This window comes from Bombina bombina, chromosome 3 (assembly GCF_027579735.1).
Source record: "Bombina bombina isolate aBomBom1 chromosome 3, aBomBom1.pri, whole genome shotgun sequence".
Taxonomy (NCBI): Eukaryota; Metazoa; Chordata; class Amphibia; order Anura; family Bombinatoridae; genus Bombina; species Bombina bombina.
In genome coordinates, this window is record NC_069501.1 from 626,337,668 (window position 1) to 626,360,587 (window position 22,920).

The window sequence follows — 22,920 nt, forward strand, 5'->3', positions numbered from 1 at the left end:
TATCTCTACATAAAATCTTACTGATCAGAAAATATTGAGGTGTGACTATATTATACAGCTAATGTCGAAAAAGTCAATCTATTGTCATGGTTTTCACAGTTATTTTTTTAAAAAACAACAACCTGTGTCAAGTTATTTTACTTTGTATCACGGTTATTTGTGATGAAACTACTCTCTTGTTGCAATGCTTCGTTTTTCTTTCTTTTTTCTCTTTTTTTTACCCATAACCGTGGGAGAAGAGACCCACGCCATCAAATTTATGGATTCCCTTTTGAAAGTACGTCAACAATGCTCTCATATAAGGGTCCAATGGCTTGAATTATCATATAACCACATATGGGAGTGTGGCATAAAACTTGGGCATTTGTAAACTTGAGATTATGTTATATTATATTTTTTGTACAAATCTAATGCTTGAATAAAAAATATTTAAACATAAAAGTACAGTTACACTCATAATAACACTATCTAACAAAAAATATTCAAACATTTCTATTGCAGTGTTTGTTTATTATTGTAGTTATTCTCTAGAAGACATGCACAGAATTTTTTTTTTTTTTTTAATGATTCGTCCCAAAACAACAATATTCTTTAATTCACCCCATATCTGACCATGGGGTAATTTGTTTGTTAATGGAATTCTGTTTGACTCCCATTTCCTACGTGGCCCATGTCTTCAGGACAGCAAAAGAGCAGCTGGACAGCAACTTAATTTTAAATAAAGTTAAAGCAGTAACTATGCTACTGCTACGGGCCAGCAGCAGAACAAAAAGGATAGATTTTTAAATGTATTGTTTTTTTATATGATCAGGATTGTCAAACAAAATGGCATTGCTGGAGCGCTAATGTATAGTGTAAAACTTTAAATTTCAAGCCTTCCCTGCTTATTTAAACAAATTTCCAGCCTTTTGAGTTTTAACTGACTGAAGAGATCAAGTACATTTTTGTGTTGTATGCATTTGTTCTTTCATACATTTGTTAAACGGGCTTCTCGATTTGCATTTTCAAAAAAATGCAAAGAATACTGCAAAATTAGTGATTTTTTGCATTATTATTATTATTAGCAGGTATTTGGAGAGTGCCAACAGATTCCGCAGCGCTGATTAATCCGAATCTGAATTTACATGTCTTTTTTCAAGTGCATTTTGGACCCAGTGTGCACTGGGTAAACAGAGACTAAATTTGCTACTAGTGTATTCTGAGGGTGCTGCCTAGGTCTACCCGGGCTTCAGTTAATCATAACCATAATGTTCTGACCCTCAAACCATAATTATACTTATCTAATTTTTGTATAGATCCATGACCACAAAAAACCCTATCTGCTGCTGTCCCAGCATCCCAAACATCAAAGGGACACCAAAATTATTCAGATAGAGCATTCAGATTTAAAAGACTTTACAATGTACTTCCATTATTAAACTGTGCATAGTATTTTTATATGCACACTTTCTGAGACACCAGCTACAACTAAACATGTGCAAAAGTTCACAGTGCATAAATATAAGTCTGTGATTGTGATACAGGGGGCTGACAAAATGAAGGACATTTTGAAAATTGACTAAAAATATCTACTACTCATTTGAAAATCAGAGCATGTGCATTGTCTTTTATGAAGCACTTGCTGATTATACAATTCTACTGTATTTAAAGGGCCATTATACACTCATTTTTTCTTTGCATAAATGTTTTGTAGATTATCTATTTATAAAGCCCATAAAGTTTTTTTTTTTTAAAAAAAATGTATAGTTTTGCTTATTTTTAAATAACATTGCTCTGATTTTCAGACTCCTAACCAAGCCCTAAAGTTTTATGTGAATACCGTCAGCTACCTTCTCCAGCTTGCTCCTGTTTGTGTAAAGGGTCTTTTCATATGCAAAAGAAGGGGGAGGGGGGAGTGTCTTATTTTCCACATGCAGTGGGCTTTCCAACTACCTTTTCAACAGAGCTAAACTGAAAGCTTCTAAGTACGTTTTTAAACCATTTTATACTGGATTTTTATATCAGTATCTGTGCATCTTATTCTTTATAGTAGTGTCTATTACATGCAGTTATATGAAAATGAGTGTATACTTAGGCTTACCAGAAGTCCCACTTTTACTGGGATTGTCCCTGTTTGGAGGCACTGTCCCAGTGTCCCACCCGGTTGTTCATTCTGTCCCAGTAGGGTTGCCACCTCTGGGTTTCAAATCATGTATCCGGGTTTCAGACCGCCTGAAACCCAGACACATTATTCAAAATGACTGGACTGTGACTCTCCAGCATAGTTGGATGCTGGTACTTTGTTGCATACAGCCCTGCTTAGCTTAACGTTCTTGTCCATCAAAATTTACATTTAGTAATACAGACTCAGTGAGCAGCATAGGTTTTTTAATTTTGTATTACTACTTGGTTTATTTTTCTAAGAATTTAACAACCCTCTGACCCCTGGTGACATCACCAGTGATACACGTTTAGGGGAATCATATGTGCATGACCAGGAAGTGCAGACAGGTAGGATTTTTGGCGTGAATCTTGCTTTACTTTATGCAGAATAGCATTTTGGCTGTAAACTTCTTGTGTTATGGTATAGTGTAGGCTCTTAAACAGCTTTAGCAGGAATGTGTTTCTTTTTTACTTATTACATTCAATGTTGTATTTATGCCTAATCAGTATTCAGTTCTGTTCCTTAATTAGATACATAAAACACATATTACCCTGCAGAAATTAAATTGTGTGATGTATATGCTTGTCACTATTTTATGAAATTGGTAATTATGCCTGATGTTTAGCATTATTTAGAATCTGAGATTTAGATGAATGATTTATTTGGTAATGTTGTTTATGGGTTGCCATGACAATTTAATGGTGCCTTTTTCACTAGGGGTAGTGTTACGGTCTATTTAAACTGTGTGATTGACTTGTTGTTTGACTGAGGAAGGGTAGAGTACCCACAAAACATTACGCACATAAAAGCTACTACTTTAAAAGCACCGGTAATCGCCACTTCCTTTGACCATACCCCTGACCACACCCCCACTGGCACCGCACCAGGTGGTCCCAGTTTCACCTTTAAAAATTATGGTAAGCCTATGTATACTGTCCCTTTAATAATCCTTTAATTAACCTACCCACTAGGCCTGTGCATTTGGATTCTTTAAAAACACTGAGATCTGAATTTGCAAAGATCTTAGTGTTGTCAAGAATTAATGTGGCTCCGAAAACAACCGAGTGCCACGAGCGGCCGTCTTCATAATGAATGATCCAAATAGAGAGGCCTACTATCCACCACTATGTCCCAGATTAATTAACCCTATTCATCAATGTCCTGGACCCCCAATCTACAGTTAGCACAAACTGCTATTATCACTACACCCCAAATGTAAATAACCATAATAAATAAAAGTACATCAGGCACAAATGGAATTTATAAAGTAAAATTCTTAATTGAAAACTAAGATTAATAGTGGCATTTGTTTCAGTGAAAATGCGAAGATAACATACTATTTTGACACTTTGCACCTTTATGCAATTTATGCAGAAGAATAGTAGAGATACAATATATCACTGGGAAAACAGTATATACAGTTTAGAAATAAACAGAACTCTAAACTTTATGGAGGGTGGCTTTACTCATTTTGAGTCCAAACTCATAAAACAAAACAAAAAACGTTAAACAAAAAAAAATCAAAAAAATAATGTTTAAATATCATATATTTTACACAGAGAGAATCAAGGATCTATAATCTTTGACACCACCAAAACAATATATAGTTAACAGTTTTTGCCACGTGATCATTATGACAATGAATTGAGCCACTATAAGAAAATGAAGCCCATTATTTAAAGAGACAGTCTACTTGATTATTTTTGTTTAAAGGGATAGATACATTTTCTACACTTTCCCAAGCTAGCCAACATTGTTATATTTATATACTACTTTATAACCTGTAATATTGCCTGTTTCTAAGCCCCTGCAGCCAGGCGGCCCCATATCTCAGTCTTTTTCCCCCCAGCTATTTATAATCTTGCACTACAGCCCTACACCGCTGCTTTCTCATCTGGAGCAGAATGGAAGTTTTTTCAGGAATGTAAATTCATAACCAGTTACAATAATTGTATGAGTTATGTCCGGGTTAAAATACCAATAAATGTAAATGAAATACCAGTAAATGTCCAGTTATGGCAACAGATTCAGTATAAACTCTTATTATTAATAATACAAATGCACTTTCAGAATCATTAATTTAATACATTTTGCTTCCAAACTGTGCCCAAATCAAAGATGGCGCCATGACAATTATCACGTGAAAGCTTCTTTACGGCTTTTACGCCGGGGACGAGTTGGGGTAGAGGACGTCTGAATATCGGCAGGTGAAGTAGTGACTTTTAAGATTTAAAAATCTCTTTCAAATATGTACTCACATAATGTGTTCATTATTGTTTTTTCCGTATATGATTTACGTATGGGCTTGTTGAGATACAGAGGATTTATAATGACACGAGCTTGTGTTAATGTGAGTTGTAACTATTAGCTCTTATATACAAGGAGGATTATAAGTATGCAGTAGGTATATATGTTAAAACCTAATTTTTACTTAAATTATGTTCTCGGTCATGCAACAGGTTTTCACTGTAAAATCTGGTGGGGGGATTCAGTTCTGGGGTATGAACATCAATTTAACAAAGATAGGTGATCTCTTTTACAAGAGGGAGTACTATGCACTACAGTTATGTAGCTTAATTAGTAACGAGTGACATGAAAAATATAAATGTGTAGAAAATATCAATAATGAGTTTGGAAATGTGTGGTCAATACTGAGACTGGGCTATTATAAGTAGCAAACAATAATGTCAGTATTAAAAATATTTTTATATATATATATATATATATATATATATATATATATATATATATATATATATATTGGTATTAGCAATACCAATAAAAAATTATTGCATTAAAACACAGCAATTGACCACAGAAGTGTAGTATCAACAAATGGAAAAAAAAAATACATATAAAATGAGTACAAACATTAAAAACACAAAATACAATGACAAGATCCAATAGAAGATCCACATGCCTTATCACAAGAGTCTTTAGATGAATTCAAAGGGAGCTGGGAGCACTGGAATACAAGAAAGATCCAATGAGAAGCAAAAAAGGAACCAAACTTTAAAGGTGACGAGATTTACTTACACCGGGAATAGTTTGGATGATGTCCGCAAACATGTACCTCCTCCGGCAATCTCTCTAATCGATGGTGGTTTGGATGATATCTGCAAATGTGTACTCCCTCCGGCAAGCTCTCCACCTACTATGCAATATAGGGTTTGTAAATGTTTTTTTATCTGGCAATATTTTACCCCTTATTTTTCACAATATACCGCTGTCTATATTTTTTAAGTATATTTTTTTTATAGTACTTTCTGATACATTGCATTATGCATTTTATATTCCAAATGATTTAATAATAGTAGGCACTAAATTGATTATGCCATTTGCAGTAAAATTAGGGGTATATATGCTGGTAAGAATACATCCTTCTTTAGAATTTGACAAAGGTCATTCCAGGCTGAAACGCGTTGCTCTTTATTCTGTCCTATTTGGGCTTCCGTAGCCCAGCTTGTACCGGGGCGCCAAGTTTGAAGTTTCAAGTGAACGCCGCCCAGTACCTGGATCGATAAACACTCTCACTACTAACAGAGGCATTTTTTAATTTGAAGTGGAGAGATTGCCGGAGGGGGTACACAGTTGCGGATATCATCAAAACCACCCCTGATTGGAGAGATTGCCGGAGGAGGTACATGTTTGTGGACATCATCCGGTGTAAGTAAATCTTGTCACCTTTAAAGTTTGGTTCCTTTTTTGTTCCTCATTGGATATTTCTTGTATTCCAGTGCTCCCGGCTCCCTTTGAATTCATCTAAAGACTCTTATGATAAGCCTATTGGATCTTATCATTGGATTTTGTGCTTTTAACGTTTGTACTCATTTTATATGTATTTTATTTTTCATTTGTTGATACTACACTTCTGTGAGCAATTGCTGTGTTTTTAATGACATTGGATGTGTTTCCTACAAGAGATCTTTGCTGTTTGTGACCTCCTGTATTTTGGACTTCAAATTTTGTTTCTGGACTCCTTGGATTATCATTGCTGCTTAGATGCGGCTGGAATACCCACCCAATCCTGAGAGGAACCATACTTAAAGAGGCCGAGGGAAATAAGTGTGTTAACCTCCTGAAGTTTCACCTATACCCAAGAAAGCAGAGGGAAACCGGCGAGCTAATCATCTGAAGTTTCACCAACATCCAAGGAAGCCAGTTGAAACCATTGAGAGGAATTTCCTGATGTGCTGGTCACTTACCTCATATGATTGAGGTTCTATCTTGTAAGTCTGCACTTCACATATATCCACAGTCTGCTTGATATATATGATTGTCATTTTCCTATATAGATATTCATAGTGCATAACCTCACATTTTTTATGCTGTTTTTTACACATTATCACGCTGTCTATCACATCTCTATACAACCAGCGCTATTTAGTGCCTTTATACGTCCTCTTGTTTATTTATATTTTGTGGTGAGGGAGTGTTGTGTAAGCTAGGGAGTTTCTCTCTGTCTTGTTGCAGCTCCCACTCTCCTTAAAGGGATAGCTGCTTTTTGGTTGTTTTTTTGCTCCAAGGGGATTTCTGCCATCTAGTTCTTATATAAGTATATTCCTCTGTATATGTTTATATAATAATTTTCTGCCCATTCAGTTTAGCGCCTTTTACTATATCCGCTTCCAGTCTCATATATATATATATATATATATATATATATATATATATATATATATATATATATATATATATATATATACAGTATATTCAATATTTTTATTTTTAATACTGACATTATTGCTTGCTACTTATATCCCAGTCTCAGTCTTGACCACACATTTCCAAACTCATTATTGATATTTACTACACATTTATATTTTGCTTTTGTCACTCTTGTTACTAATTAAGCTACATAACTGTAGTGCATAATACTCCCTCTTGTAAAAGAGACCACCTATCTTTGTTCTATTTCTCTGGGGAAATTAGGGATCCCCTATCTTTTGTACCCTGATTTTAGTAATGCTTCTACAGCGCAAGTATCTACCTACTTTCTTAGCTATGAACAATTTAGCAGTGTTTGTTCCCCCTCATACAAAAAAAGGGAGATCCAGTAAAGTTGTTACATGTTGAAAGTTTATGAAGAGATCAGGGTCTTTTACACCACAAACGATTGCTCCCCAGTCCCCATTTTTTTTTATATTGAAAACACAAACATTGCATTATTGACACTGGTGTGGTTATTAAATAAGTGCAAAAATCAGAATTGCAATGCAAAATAGTGCATTTAAATTTGTTTTTTTTTCTTTCACAAGTGATTTTGTTAAAATAGAAACTGGGAGGTCGAGGCAGTGCATTTTCAAAGTGCTTGAGCCTACCTATTTTGAACTCACTTAACAAAGACACATTCCAGTTTACAAGTTCAATAATGTATTCGCAAACACTTAGAAATGCACTGCCTTGACCGTGCTAGGACTTGGTGTGCATGGTGGAGAGTGTCTCCTTATAAAGCCCTGTCACAAAGGTGCAATCTCTTTAAAGGTTTCCTAGGTAGATACAAGATTATAAGGGAGCAGGTTCACACTTTACAGTTTTAGATCTTTTAAAATCCATTATAAGAAGATATTATATGTCCTTTCAATAGAAACATCTTGTTTTAAGAATATGCAAAATGGAATCGACCCTTTAACAAACAATACAAATAAATATAGTAAAAAAAAAAAAAAAAACTTGTCAGTTTAAAAGTGACCATATAGCATTAGAAAATGGTGTCCAGTCTGCCCATCATGCCAACATACAATATGCATTCAGATGGTTTAGCAGTGGAGTGGATGGAAATGGATTGCAAACCTGTGGAAAAACCTGGTTTTGAAGGCGCAAGTACTGTTGGGGACAAACGTGATAGTGTGACTTCAAATATTAAAATAAAAGTTTAAAACACGCCATTTGTAGATGTTGTGGTCCTGATGTGAATTTTGTTGCAGACCCCCTTAGCTGCACAAGATATTGTGTACTCAACACATATATATGTGTGCCCTGTTTGATAATAGACCTCTACAATGTCTCCTGCAGCAATGTCAGTGTGTTTTGCACATGTACTAGATAATAGACATTTTCCTAATAGCATTTAAATAGTTGTAAATATGTCTAAAATGCCCTTTCAAATACGTATCAGGAAGGATAAAAATAAATGATTTTTAAATAATCGTGAAATAAGGATTAGTTTTTAATTATGTGACTGTATACTCATGGCTGTGTTTAATGTTTTTGATAAATTAATTCCATTAATACAAACTACTCATAATGTCATGCTCCCAGAGGTGTATGTAAGATTATGTAGCACTTTTTTTTTTTTTTTTTTAAATCTATAAGGTATCGCACATTCTTGGGTTTTGTTCTCAAATCTGTGAATTTGTGACTGCAGAAATAATTTGCCCTTTCTTCAAAACAAAAATATTATAGCATAAACCTACAAAGTGGAGAAATAGACATTTACTGAGTCATAAACCCCAATTTTTATTTTATGATTCAGATAGAACAGTGTTTCTCAACTCTAATCCTTAAAGGGACATTAAAAACTTTAAACTGTTTATATATATATATATATATATATATATACATATACATATACTTCCCATTATTTATTTTGTCCCCTTTCCTGTAATTCCATTCTGAAAATGTGAGCTTTTCAGTTCCTGTTAGAAATGGAAGTGCAGAATACTGTTATTTTCCACGCAGCCATTGGCTGTACATTCTAGTAACCTATTTTAATTGGCCACAGCAGAGAAGGTTACCTAAGTTACAAGATGGCAGCTCCCATTTTTTTTATAGACACTAATAGTTTACACTTATATTGCCAATATTTAAACAGGTAATGAAACTTTAAAAAAACATCTACATGTTATTCTCATTCTAATCTTTTCTTTGAATGCATCATTTTTGCTAGCATTTATTTAGTGTTTAATGTTCCTTTTAAGTACCCCTAACCAACCAGATTTTCATTATGTTAACTAGAGCACAGGTTTAATAATCAGTACCTATGGTTATTAAAACAAACTCTTAACCATCAGCTGATTTTCACCTGTGCTCTAGCTAACATGGCATGAAAATTCTGACCTGTTAGGGGTACTTAAGGACTGGAGTTGAAAAAAACAGACAGAACATACATTTGTAAACAACTTACAGATTTACTTCTATTATCAAATTTGCTTTGTTCTCTTAGCATACTTAATTTAAGGGGCAACAATGCATTACTGGGAGCTAACTGAGCACAATGACAAGGCATATGTGCAGCTTCCAGTAGTGCATTGTTGCCCCTGAGCCTACATAGGTATGCTTTTCAACAAAGGATACCAAGAGAATGAAGCAAATTAGGTACTAGAAGTGCATTGGAAAGTTGTTTAAAATTGTACGTTCTATCTGAATCATGAAAGTTTATTTTTGACTTTACTGTCCCTTTAACCCCATTGTTCCCCTGCAATTCTACGTACACAGAATTAACCCCTTACTAAGTTTCAAGAAGCTTAATGAAAAGAAGATTGTTTGGAGTGGAACAGATGTACACAAGGACCTAAGTGTGATGAGGGAGGGGCAAGCATTAAAAATGAAAGTGAAACCTATAATGTTATTGTTTTAGTTAAATAAAACTATTAAGTCTTGTTATTAAAGCGATACTAAACCCAAATTATTTCTTTCATGTTTCAGATAGTGTGTAATTTGTAAGCAACTTTCTAATTTACTATTATCAAATTTTTTTTGTTTGCTATCTTTATTAGAAAAGCGGGAATGTAAAGCTTAGGAGCCAGCTCATTTTTGGTTTATCACCCTTTATAGCATTTGATGATTGGTTGCTTTATTCAGTTATTATTTTAAAAATAAAGCCTTTATGTAGAATTATGTAACATAGGGATAGCCTTCTATATGAAAAGAAATTTAAAAATAACTAAGGGCTAAAATTATACTTGCCAAGCCATCCTCTACGGCGCACCCAATTGCGCATTCAACTAGTTGTAGCGTGCTCCCATGCTAGGTAAAGCAGCTGACGGCTTTACCTAGCACTGGAGCAAACTACATGTAGTTGGATGGCATGATTGGGCGTGCTGTAGTAGTAGTTTGCGAGTAGGCTAGGCAGTATATCTACACTTTCAGAGTCAGTTTTTAAGGCATCACTGGCACTCTGTAGCATGGGATTCTCAAACGCTGAATTAGCAATATTACCACTATAGAAAGAGAAGGGACCACTAGGGCATAATGAGCTATGCTTACCATGCTGAAGCATAGTAAGAGAAAATGGGATTTAAGATTACTACACTTAGGGCCAGATTATAAATGGAGCGGTATTTAACGCTCCCACTCAAGCTTTAACTGAGCTAGAAGTAAGCTTTTTTTTTTGCCCACGCCTGGTTGCACAAAAAAAAGTGGACCCTACTACGCTAACTATTCATGAAAATATGAATATTTCAACTTCTGGTGGGCGGCTCTAGAAGATGGATGTGAGCTTTTGTTGCTCTGAAGAGAACCTCTTCTAATCTCCTTTACATCACCATTTTTCTATGCCATCTGCATCTCCCTTGACAGAGAAGCTGTCTGGGAATTACTGGCAGATAGAAGAAATCCACTCTCTTCTTCCCTGGGGGTCATTTAACTTAAAGGGACATTCAAGTAAAAAAAAAAAAAAAAAAACTTTCATGATTTAAATAGGGCATGTAATTTTAAACAACTTTCCAATTTACTTTTATTACCAATTTTGCTTTGTTCTCTTGGTATTCTTCGTTAAAGGGACAGTACACTGTAAAATAGTTTTTCTATAAATGTATTTTAAATGACTTGTTATACCAACTGCAGAGTATAAAATATTTGAGAAATTGCATTTTTGGGTTTATTTATGTATCTGAAGTAGCTGGTTTTGTGCTTTGAAACCACCGCCTATTACAATGGGTTGAGCTTCATGTAATCAGATCTCATTATGTTATCAGTTTTATATACACAGACTTGCTTCCTTATCTTATATTTGTCTGAAACGCCAACTCAATACATAGAGAGAACAATGGAAAATTATTATTTTATTACTTACTATCATGCCCCCCACTGAGAGTGTAATCTCTTCTGCTGGCTGTGTTTACTTAGGCTTGTCAATAGCGTATACGCCAGTATCAAAACTTTCAGTATAGGTTGGGAAACCACAAGCTAAATCAGCTATTTCAAATGCTGAAATATGAGTAAAGGAGCTACTTGCAACCAATTTAATACACTCTAGCAGGTATAAAGGATCATTGGGAATAATTTAAAGGGGAGAAAGTTTTTGGGTGAACTGTCCCTTTAAAATCTAAATCTAGGAGGTACAGTATATATGCTAATTTCTTAGACCTTGAAGGCCACCTCTAATCTGAAAGCATTTTGACAGTTTTTCACCACTAGAGGGTGTTGGTTCATGTGTTTCATATAGATAACATTGAGCTCAGGCATGTGAAGCTCCTAGGAGCAAGCACTGGTTGGCTAAAAATGCAAGTCTGTCAAAAGAACTGAAATAAGGGGGCAGTTTGCAGAGCCATAGATACAAGGTAATCACAGAGGTAAAAAGTATATTTCTATAACCGTGTTGGTTATGCAAAATTGGGAAATGGGTAAAAAAGGTATTATCTACCTTTTTTAACCAACAACAAATTCTGGTGTTTACTGTCCCTATAATAGTAATCCAAGAGGGATTTTGTACATACTGACTTCCTATTCAGTGCAATGGGGTCGGGAAATAATATTGCCATGCAGATATTTAAAGTTTTCTTGCTGGCATTTGACCGTTTGTTCTCTAGCTATGAGAAACTACATGAAACAATCCTGGCTATTAGTAGACCCTGTCTTAAAAAAGTTAACCCCGTAACTACACAAACCTGCCCTTCCATACTGGATCTGCAATAAACACCTTCAACCCATCTGCAACCGAACACTAAAAATATGGATTCAGCATTTCTATTTCCGGACCCGGCTGTTTTAATTCAGGATATGAAGGATGCTTGTCTAACTCCTTATTCTGCAGAGAACACCTCTAGACCTAAAGAATTCATTACCAATTTCTCATCTGTCATTTCATTAATAGGCGTCATTCTTACCTCCCTAATAAGGAAACAAGACACCAGGAAAATTCACAATACAGCACCACTACAGGTGACCACCTGGTCAACCGCTATTGCAACCTTCCGATGTCGTCAACTTCCAAAGCGTACCTTCTCCAGTAACGCTAGTGGTTCCTGGCTCAGTCTTTCAAAAAATGGGCTTGGATAAAGCATGGCTTGTGGGTCCCACAAGACTGCCCATATTGCATATGCAGATTCTAAATTCTGTGAACTTTGGGTCCCATGCTATGAAAAACTTTGTCCTGAAATCATTACCGATGGAACTTTGTATTGTGTAAAGGATACAGTTCAATATTTTGTTCACCTTACCATATTGTTGTGGCGGGGATATTATGGTTTAATCTTAGGTTATAACATTTTCCTTATTATGTACCTTAATATTTACACTGAGAGTTACACCTCTGAAACGGCACCATGGAGCAATCTCAGTTTGCAGGTCACCTATGAGCATTGCATACGGTGGTTGGGCAGTATAACAAGTTGCATGTAGTCCTCCCTACATAAGTATAAAGTATTCTGCTGTGTAGTCAAGAATCCGTTTGAAACATCTAGTTAGACATGGGGTTGTGGTGGGTTTTGCAATCAACTAAGAAATGTTTGTTATATCTGTGTTTGGGTTATTTTACTCTGCCATACTCTGCTTGCTCACAACTTAAATTCTTACTTAAATCATAGCTAGTCAAATCATACTACTAAAAGAAGCTTTATCCGTTGTAATGCACAACATACCAACACAATACACGTGATGTTCACCCCCTCTGACTACCTCCATGTGCTAAACACTTGCTATAGCCATATGATGTTAGCATGCTCGCATCACTTATCTACACAGCTCATGGTTTGTCTGACATACAGGCATCAGGCTTAAAGGGTCACTGAACCCAATTTTTTTTCTTTTGTGATTCAGATAGAATACACTAACTGATACAATGTATTAGAAATTCCTGACCATCTACTTTCTCGCCCTACCTCGCTAACCATGCCGACAGCATTCAGGAGTAGCTACCGGACTAGCCCATCGTGTATATATAGCAATCTCTTAAATTTAAGGTGTCCCGGCTCTATACTTTAATGTAAAATTACTACTCCATTCAGAGGTATCTTGTTACTTATGTTCTGTTTGTTTGTTTTGTTTTATTCTTTGTTTAAAAAAAAAAGAGGAAAATATGAATATTTCACATTCCAATGTTCTTTAGATAAAACATGTTCTTCTATGTGTTCATAAATACATATTTCTACTTATATCTGATTGTATTTTGGTACAGTATATATCTATATATACATACAGACTCACACTCTCTCACTGGCCACTTTATTAGGTACACCTGTTCAATTGCTTGGTAACTCAAATTGCTAATCAGCCAATCACATGGCAGCAATGCATTTAGGCATCTAGATGTGGTGAAGATGACTTGCTGAAGTTCAAACCAAGCATCAGAATGGGGAAGAAAGGGCATTTAAGTGACTTTGAACGTGGTATGGTTGTTGGTGCCAGACAGGCTGGTCTGAGTATTTCAAAAACTGCACATCTACTGAGATTTTCACGCACAACCATCTCTAGGGTTTACAGAGAATGGTTTGAAAAAGAGAAAATATCCAGTGAGCAGCAGTTGTGTGGACGAAAATGCCTTGCTGAAATCAGAGGAGAATGGGCAGACTGGTTCAAGATGATAGAAAGGCAACAGTAACTCAAATAACCACTCGTTTACAACCAAGGTATGCAGAATACCATCTCTGAACGCACAACACGTCGAACCTTGAAGCAGATGGGCTACAACAGCAGAAGACCACATGTCAGCTAAAAACAGGAAACTGAGGCTACAATTCGCACAGCCTCACTTTTTATTATTTGTGTGTGTAACTGTATGTTGTAATGTATTTTGTGACACTACTTTGTTAAGCGAAACAGTTAACCAGAGCTCTGAGTACTCTCTGACTTCATGAGCATTAACTTGAATTGCGCTCAATCGATCGTATTTACTTTCAACTTTGTAAACACCCACGATAAACCCCTTTTTGCTTGCTGTAACTGTTGGCACTCCACTTGTAATCTGGCCCTTAGTATTCTAATGTAATATAACTAACAATATCCCTCTGTGAAAGCAATTTTAAGTTAATATCAACAGATAAAAAAAATCTGGGAGCGAATGATTGATTTAATGGGAAAAGATACTCTATATGGGGGAATTATATATTTTGACCCTAGCCTAGACTAACCGAATGTGTTTGTGCATTAATATACTGGTAATGGGTTCTCTGTGTTCTCAGTGGGGAGTATCTTTGTTCATTAGAAGTCTGTAACAAAACTATGTATTGGTGTGCTATATAAGTAAGTTTGTTTAAAGTAGATGTTGGACATATTCTGTATTGCAAAAAGGGAATTATTATTATAATGCAACAAGTGTGTTTAACTGGCCAGTTCTGAAAGTCCCCGAAAAACATATTGTTTGTATTTCCCTGTAGAATACTTCAGACTTTATCTTATTATGTAATATAACAATAATTTGTTTCTCTGTTTCGGCATGAAGAAAAAATAAAAAATGGAAATATTGCAAACACAAAATTTAGGTAGAACCATGCCTAATTTAGCTAAAATGGACGGGAAACACAATTTTTCTTTCATGATTCAGAGCATGCGATTTTATATAACTTTCTAATTTGCTTCTATTTATTTTTCTTTGTTCTTTTGGTATCTTTTGTTGAAAAGCAGAGATGTATGTTTAGGAGCCAGCCCATTTCTGGTGCACTATATGGCATCAGTTTTCAAGAATTCTATTCATTTGGAAGAGCACTAGATGGCAGCACTATTTCCTGCCATTTAGTGCTCCTGATGCCTATCTAGATATCCCTTCAACACAGAATATCATTGGAATAAAGCTAATTTGATAATAGAGGTAAACAGGAAACTTTTGAGAATAAACATGGTATGCTCTGTCTCAATCACAAACATTTTGGGTTTCATATCTCTTTAAATTTAGGGAATATTTTATTTGTGATTCTAAAGTAGCATAATGTGTCTTATGGATACCTTTCTTTCTCACTTCCATATATCAAATGTATTTACAGAATCTCTGACACCAGTCATGCCATTTATTGATATCCAAGGCAAGCTAGGGATCAACGCAGACAAATGGCTACTTTTACAGAGTGGGGTACAGCCGTATCGCTTGGCTGCAAACTGCCATGCCTTTGAGAAAGACTGGGTAGAATGTGCCAGTGGCATTGGTCAGATTCGTGCTAAGAAGGAGTGCAGTCTAGAGTATGAAGACTTCATGGAGTGCATGCACAGGAACAAAATGGTGAGACATATAGTTAATTCAATGTAGCTTATGTTTAATACTTATTTCTGTAATACGAACCAAACTGGAAGATGACTTCACATACTGCAACTGAGCACACAACTGCCACGGGTGTTCCTTCTTAGTAAAATACTACTTCATATTATGTGAAGCATCTTGCTACTGCTGACACGTTTCAATATCTGCCCCACAAGATGCTGTTCTGTTATTGGGCAGTTCAGAAAGAAGACATTGGTGTAATATCTTCACTAGCCTATGTCCTCCTTTTCTCTCTCTGTTTTGTAATATCAAATGTGGATTCTGTCCTGCTCGCATGAGTTGTTACTGAATGCATTAAACAAGAATTATTGTAACTTCAAAGAAGTCCTGCAAGATTTGTGTATGATAGTGCTGGAGCTCTTGTGGAGAGTGACATGCAACACTATAAAATGTTTAGTTGTGCATAGTAAAACAACTTGAGAATATACTTTTATTATTATCTTTTATTTGTAAAGCGGCAGAATATTCTGTAGCACAGAGATAAGGGTATTCAATGACAAAGATTTGTGATAAGATACAAAAACAGAACAGACTAAACAAATCTAGTTCAGGAGGAGAAGGGCCCAGCTCGAAAAATTTTTTTAAGAGCTGGAAATGTACCCTGCTGATTTCTTAAGGCCAACCTTGCTACATACTTTACCCGATTAAGCTCAAAGGGACAGTTTACCCTAAATTTTTCTCAACTTTTAATTTGTTCTCAATGATCCATTTTACCTGCTGGAGTGTATTAAATTGTTTACAAATAGCTCTTTAGCCTTTATATCTGCATTTGAAATAGCCATTATGCCTGTGGTATCCCTACCTATATTGAAAGTTTCTATACTTAAAGGGACAGTCTACTTGAAAATTGTTGTTTAAAAAGATAGCTAAAACATTTATTACCCATTTTCCAGTTTTGCAAATCCAACACTGTTTATTTCTATGTTTGCATTGTATCTAAGCCCCTACAGACTGCTCCTTATCTCAGTGCTTTTTACAATCTGACATTTTAGCCATTCAGTGCTGGTTCTTGCATAACCACTATCATTCTCCACACGAGTGAGCACAATATTTATCTATATGTCACACATGAAATAGCAGTGTCTGTCTGGCTGTTGTGCAAGATTATATAAAGCACTGAGAGAAGGGGCAGCCTGTAGGGCCTTATAAACAGGCAGTCATAGAAGTTATAAAGTATATTAATATAACAATGTTGGTTATGCAAAGCTGCGGAATGGGTAGTAAATGCATTATCTATTTATCCTTCTTAATTTATTTATTTTTATTTAAAAAAAAGTAGACTGTCCCTTTAGAGGGATACTAAACCCATATGTTTCCTTTTTAGGTTCAGAACCCTGGATAGCACTTGCTTATTGGTGGCTAAATTAAAGCCATCAATAAGCTAGCATAACCAATAATTGGTTGGCTTCTAAGCTTTACATTCCTGCTTTTTAAATTGAGATAGCAACAAAACAAATTGATAATAGGGGTAAATTAGAAAGTTGCTTAAAATTGCATGCTCTAATTGAATCATTAAAGAAAAAAAAAATGGGCTTAGAATCCCTTCAAGTATAGGCCATTGACAAGCTATGTAAACACAGCCAGCAGAAGAAATTACAAGTGGGAGAGAGAAAGTTATAAAATGGTAATTTTCAAATTTTCTTTGTATAGAGAAAGAGATAACAAAAGGAAACCTTTTAAGTGATCAGGATGTCTCATCTCTCTGCAAGCTTAGACTATTTTAATGGGTTGTAGTTTCAAAGAGCAAATTTTATATGCTGTAGGTGTGGTTTAGCAAGTCATTGGGAACACATTGTTTACAGTACACTGTCCCTTTAAGCTGAGAACTGCAAAACAGTGCCCTTGGCTTCTCTAAATAAGGCAAGTGGTGGATGGAGTTTGGCTTTTGAAAAGTAATTTCAGCAGACTAGATGTTATTTTGTTTGTGAAATATTTAGATTTGGTTAATATGTTTTTCTGTAGCAACACAACAGAAATGTCTTGTAAATACAAGTTGTTTGCTGCCCTTTTTAAGGAGGGGACATGGGGTGCATTTCTTAGTGAGGGCCAGATGACATGCAGCATTTTTAGTATTTAAACCCATTTCCAGTTAGGCCTTAAAGGGACACTGAACCCAAATTGTTTCTTTCGTGATTCAGATAGAGCATGCAATTTTAAGAATAATTGTAATACTGTACTCCTATTATACATTTTTGTTCGTTTTCTTGCTCTCTTTATTTGAAAAAGGCATCTAAGCTTTTTTTGGTTCAGAACTATAGACAGCACTTTTTTATTGGTGGATGCATTTATCCACCAATCAGCAAGAACAACCCAGGTTGTTCACCAAAAATGGGTTGGCATCTAAACTGAAATTCTTGCAATTCAAATAAAGATACCAAGAGAATGAAGAAAATAGGTAATAGGAGTAAATTAGAAAGTTGCTTAAAATGTCATGCTCTATCTGAATCACAAAAGAAAAAAAACTGGATTCAATGTCCCTTTAACCCCTTAACGACCGACAACGTGCAGGGTACATCTAGGGTTGCCACCTCAGCCATGTTTTCCTGGACACTTATGAATTACACATGCTGCAGGGTGTGCAGGGAGGAACATGTATTGTGTTTCTGGACAGCACTATTTATATTCCTCCCTGCAGCATGTGTAACTTATAAGTGTTCTGTATTTTAAGGGACAGGTGGCAACCCTAGGTACATCCTCCAAAAAAAATACAGTTAACGACCGAGGCCGTACCCTGCACGTCGTCGGTCGTGGAAGCGATCCTGTTTGCTTCCAGCCGCTTTCCGGTTATTGGAGTGATGCCTTGATATCGAGGCATCCTGCAATAACCATACTTGGCCATCCGATGCAGAGAGAGACACTCTGGCCCTCTGCATCGGAAATCGATGGCCGCAATCGTTGGTGGGTGGGAGCCAATGTGGGCGGCCATCAATGGCTTCTAGGCTGAAGAGGGGGGCGGGATTGTGGGTGGGGTAGCCGGGGGCGTGCACGGGAGGCAGGGTCGTGCACAGGGTGGTAGCGGGTGGGAACTGCTACACTACAGAAAAATGTTTTGAAAAAAGTGGGAGAGGGGGGAGGGAATAGATAGAAAAAGGATCTAAGGGATCTGGGGGGAGAAGCTACACTACAGAAAAAAATGAAAAATAAGTCTTTTTTTTTTTTTTTTCTTTTTTGTAAACTGGGTACTGGCAGACAGCTGCCAGTACCCAAGATGGCTCCCAATAAGGTAGAGGGTTAGAGAGCTGTTGGGGGCTAAGGGGGGATCCTCCACAACAGCATATTAATATGCTAAAAAAAATTAAGATACCTTTTATTTTAGTACTGGCAGACTTTCTGCCAGCAGCCACAAGAGAAAAAAAGGCGAGTCGGGGCCACAGGTAAAAAGATAACTTAGCTTTTATTGCCATACAAAATATAAAAACACTCTCAGTGCATAAAAACGAAAGAGCTAGGACAGCAGCGGTCTGACATGTTTCAGCTTCTCTGCCTTACTCATAGACCGTGCTGTGTACTGGCTCACAGCCTTCTTAAATCATGTAATTACACTGACATAAATCTGTTGCCACAGTTAACTCTTGCATTGCTGGAAACAAACAGTGCTTAATCTATTAGTTCAAACAAGTAGATCACATGAATCATTCAATATGGGAGTGTAAACAGTAATTCAGCAGTTCAACACATATTATACAGATCATATTAATGGGAAAAATGTAATACTGAGATTCTGTAGGGAAAAAAGCGTATATTAAGTGTCAACTTTACATTAAGGACTACTATTTAAATACACTGTATTAGACTATACAAGAAATCTCTCACTAAGCCTATACCATACAACTATATGGAGCTCAAAATACAATCCCCAGATCATTTGGCAAAAAAAATAAAATAAATGATGGCGGAGACAATTGTGGGGTGGGGGAGGGAAGAGAGCTAGTTGGGAGGGATTCGGGGTGTGATGTGTCAGGTGGGAGTCTGATCTCTACACTATAGGTAAAATTAACCCTACAAGCTACCTAATTAACCCCTTCACTGATAGACATAATACATGTGTGATGCGCAGCGGCATTTAGTGGCCTTCTAATTACCAAAAAGGAACGCCAAAGCCATATATGTCTGCTATTTCTAAACAAAGGGGATCCGAGAGAAGCATTTACAACCATTTGTCCCATAATTGCACAAGCTGTTTGTAAATAATTTCAGTAAGAAACCTAAAATTGTGAAAAATTTAACGTTTTTTTTTAAATTGATCGCATTTGGAGGTGAAATGGTGGCATGAAATATACCAAAATGGGCATAGATCAATACTTGGGGTTGTCTACTACACTAAAGCTAAAATTAACCCTAGAAGCTCCCTATATGCTCCCTAATTAACCCCTTCACTGCTGGGTATAATACACGTGTGGTGCCTAGTGGCATTTAGCGGCATTTACAACCATTTGTGCCATAATTGCACAAGTTGTTTGTAAATAATTTCAGTGAGAAACCAAAAGTTTGTGAAAAAGTGAACAATTTTTTTTATTTGATCGCATTTGGCGGTGAAATGGTGGCATGAAATATACCAAAATGGGCCTAGACCAATACTTTGGGTTGTCTACTAAAAAAAAAAATATATACATGTCAATGGATATTCAGGGATTCCTGACAGATATCAGTGTTCTAATGTAACTAGCGCTAATTTTGAAAAAAAAAAGTGGTTTGGAAATAACAAAGTGCTACTTGTATTTATTGCCCTATAATTGCAAAGAACATGTAAACATTGGGTATTTCTAAACAAAATTTAGAAACTATTTAGCATGGGTGTTGTTTGGTGGTTGTAGATGTGTAACAAGATTTTGGGGGTCAAAGTTAGAAAAAGTGTATTTTTTCCTCATACTTTTTTTTATAGTAAATTATAAGACATGATGAAAATAATGGTATCTTTATAAAGTCCATTTAATGGTGAGAAAAACGGTATATAATATGTGTGGGTACAGTAAATGAGTAAGAGGAAAATTACAGCTAAACACTAACACAGCAGAAATGTAAAAATAGCCTTGGTCCCAAACGGACAGAAAATGGAAAAGTGCTGTGGTCATTAAGGGGTTAAATGTAAAAACTGACAGTTTTCTGGTGTTTGATGGTGGCGGATTTGTTCAATTTAGAGTGTGATTTCTGTTTCAACAATATTGTATCAAGATTATATAAGGCTCCTTTTTTCTTTTCCCCCAACAGAGGAAGCGCTTACAGGAGATTCAGAATCAGAAAATGAAATTGGAGAAAGAAGGCAAATATAAGGGTCCAGACTTTAGCAAAGATGAGAATAGCCCATGAGCAAGATTTTATTGCAATTTGTCACCTGCAGTCCCGGAGGAGGGAGGTCTTATATGGACATTGAATCTTATAACAGCATTGTGTTCTGCAGATAACTGCGCTCTCTATGTATCTATTAAAATGTCTCTTAAAAACCAGTGTAGACCTAATTTCTATTTATTGCCAAAGCCTTACCGTTTCATCATTTTATCCTGGTACAAATACATCCACCATGATTATGTGCAGGTAAGAAACCATCAAGGAATTAAGATGTAGACTGTTATTGATTCTTTATCTGTCTCCTGATAAACTAGAAGTAAAAACTATATAAGATTGATTGGATTATTATAAAACTTCAATATAAGTGTGAAGGTTTAGTTTCTATAAGTAAAAGGTGCCTCCATTTTTAGCTCGTTTTCTGTTTATCTCAATTTGCGCAAAGCTATGTGGAATCCCTTTTTAGATGACCTTATGTTCCAAACAAAACTGTGTGGACAGTCTATTTTATTGTCTGTTTTACATCTGTTCCTTCAGCAGGTAAAATAACAGATAAGGAAGGGGTGGTGCTGACTAATTTATAGAAACAATGGAATTTAGAAAACCATTTTCAGTTACATTTATAGGAAAAGGGGGAAAAAATAATCAAAAATGTTTTTAACTACACACAAATATTTTATATTACAATCTCATATTGTTTAATATCCCTATAAGGTTTCACTCCATCTATTATGTGGGGACTTGCTAATCTTGGTTTGCCCCCTCTAGCACTCATCCGTGATAATTAAGGAGTAGGAAAGCAAACCTAAAGTCTTAGGCCTAAAACTCCTGTAAATATATACATGCATTTGCTCATGTCTTTCTGCAGGAGTCAGCAGATTGGTGGCTTTCTCTCGTCTCATTCTGTTCCATAGCACATTTCTCTATCTATATTGGAATAACAAACTAGTTATTTATTAAACAAAAACCTCATCACTATTCTTGTTTAGCTGCTGTGTTATGGTCACCAGCTCCTGTTAAAGTTAACCCTGTTCACCATGATTACATTTTAGATCATAATGCAAAAAACTTCTGGCCACTTGCACATATTGCTATGTACTTCCATGTGACCGCTTTGTAATTTAAGGGAAAAATGTTGCCCCTTTATGTTTGAGTGTGTGGAAGCTTAAAGGGACATTATACACATTTTTTCTTTGCATAAATGTTTTGTAGATGATCTATTTATAAAGCCCATAAAGTTTTTTTTTTTAAATGTATAGTTTTGCTTATTTTTAAATAACATTGCTCTGATTTTCAGACTCCTAACCAAGCCCCAAAGTTTTATTTGAATACCGTCAGTTACCTTCTCCAGCTTGCTCCTGTTTGTGTAAAGGGTCTTTTCATATGCAAAAGAAGGGGGAGGGGGGGAGTGTCTTATTTACCACTTGCAGTGGGCTTTCCCAAGTACCTTTTCAACAGAGCAAAACTGAAAGCTTCTAAGTACGTTTTAAAACCATTTTATACTGGATTTTTATTTTAGTATCTGCATCTTATTCTTTATAGTAGTGTCTATTACATGCAGTTATATGAAAATGAGGGTATACTGTCCCTTTAAAGTTGACCTCCATGTCCCTTTTTAAAGATAACCTTTTTAAGATACAGTACTTTTCTCCAACATTGGTGTGTCCGGTCCACGGCGTCATCCTTACTTGTGGGAATATCTCTTCCCCAACAGGAAATGCCAAAGAGTCCCAGCAAAGCTGGCCATATAGTCCCTCCTAGGCTCCGCCCACCCCAGTCATTCTCTTTGCCGTTGCACAGGCAACATCTCCACGGAGATGGTTAAGAGTATGTGGTGTTTAGTTGTAGTTTTTTTATTCTACTATCAAGAGTTTGTTATTTTAAAATAGTGCTGGTATGTACTATTTACTCTGAAACAGAAAAAGATGAAGATTTCTGTTTGTGAGAGGAAGATGATTTTAGCAGACAGTAACTAAAATCGATTGCTGTTTCCACATAGGACTGTTGAGATGAAGTAACTTCAGTTGGGGGAAACAGCAGACTTTTCTGCTTAAGGTATGACTAGCCATATTTCTAAAAAGAC

General features: G+C 36.0%; 1 protein-coding gene across 2 annotated transcripts; it reads left to right on the top strand.

Annotated features, from left to right (window-relative positions):
- The first annotated feature begins 4,266 nt into the window (after nucleotides 1-4,266).
- Nucleotides 4,267-20,998, top strand: NDUFS5 (NADH:ubiquinone oxidoreductase subunit S5). Of its 2 annotated transcripts, none has more exons than XM_053704831.1 (3): nucleotides 4,267-4,350; nucleotides 15,283-15,515; nucleotides 20,763-20,998. In XM_053704831.1, exons 2-3 carry the CDS (start codon nucleotides 15,300-15,302, stop codon nucleotides 20,859-20,861), a joined length of 315 nt encoding a protein of 104 aa, XP_053560806.1. In that variant the 5' UTR covers nucleotides 4,267-4,350; nucleotides 15,283-15,299; the 3' UTR covers nucleotides 20,862-20,998. The 2 variants fall into 2 exon arrangements, with proteins under 2 accessions (XP_053560806.1, XP_053560807.1); XM_053704832.1 differs by having other exon boundaries at nucleotides 4,298-4,346.
- Nucleotides 20,999-22,920: the final 1,922 nt, after the last annotated feature.

Excerpts from the sequence above, each read along its gene's own strand:
- NDUFS5 (XM_053704831.1), top strand. The coding sequence starts at position 15,300 with ATGCCATTTATTGATATCCAAGGCAAGCTAGGGATCAACGCAGACAAA. Across the intron at positions 15,516-20,762 it reads GCATGCACAGGAACAAAATG|AGGAAGCGCTTACAGGAGAT; the intron begins GTGAGACATATA and ends TTCCCCCAACAG.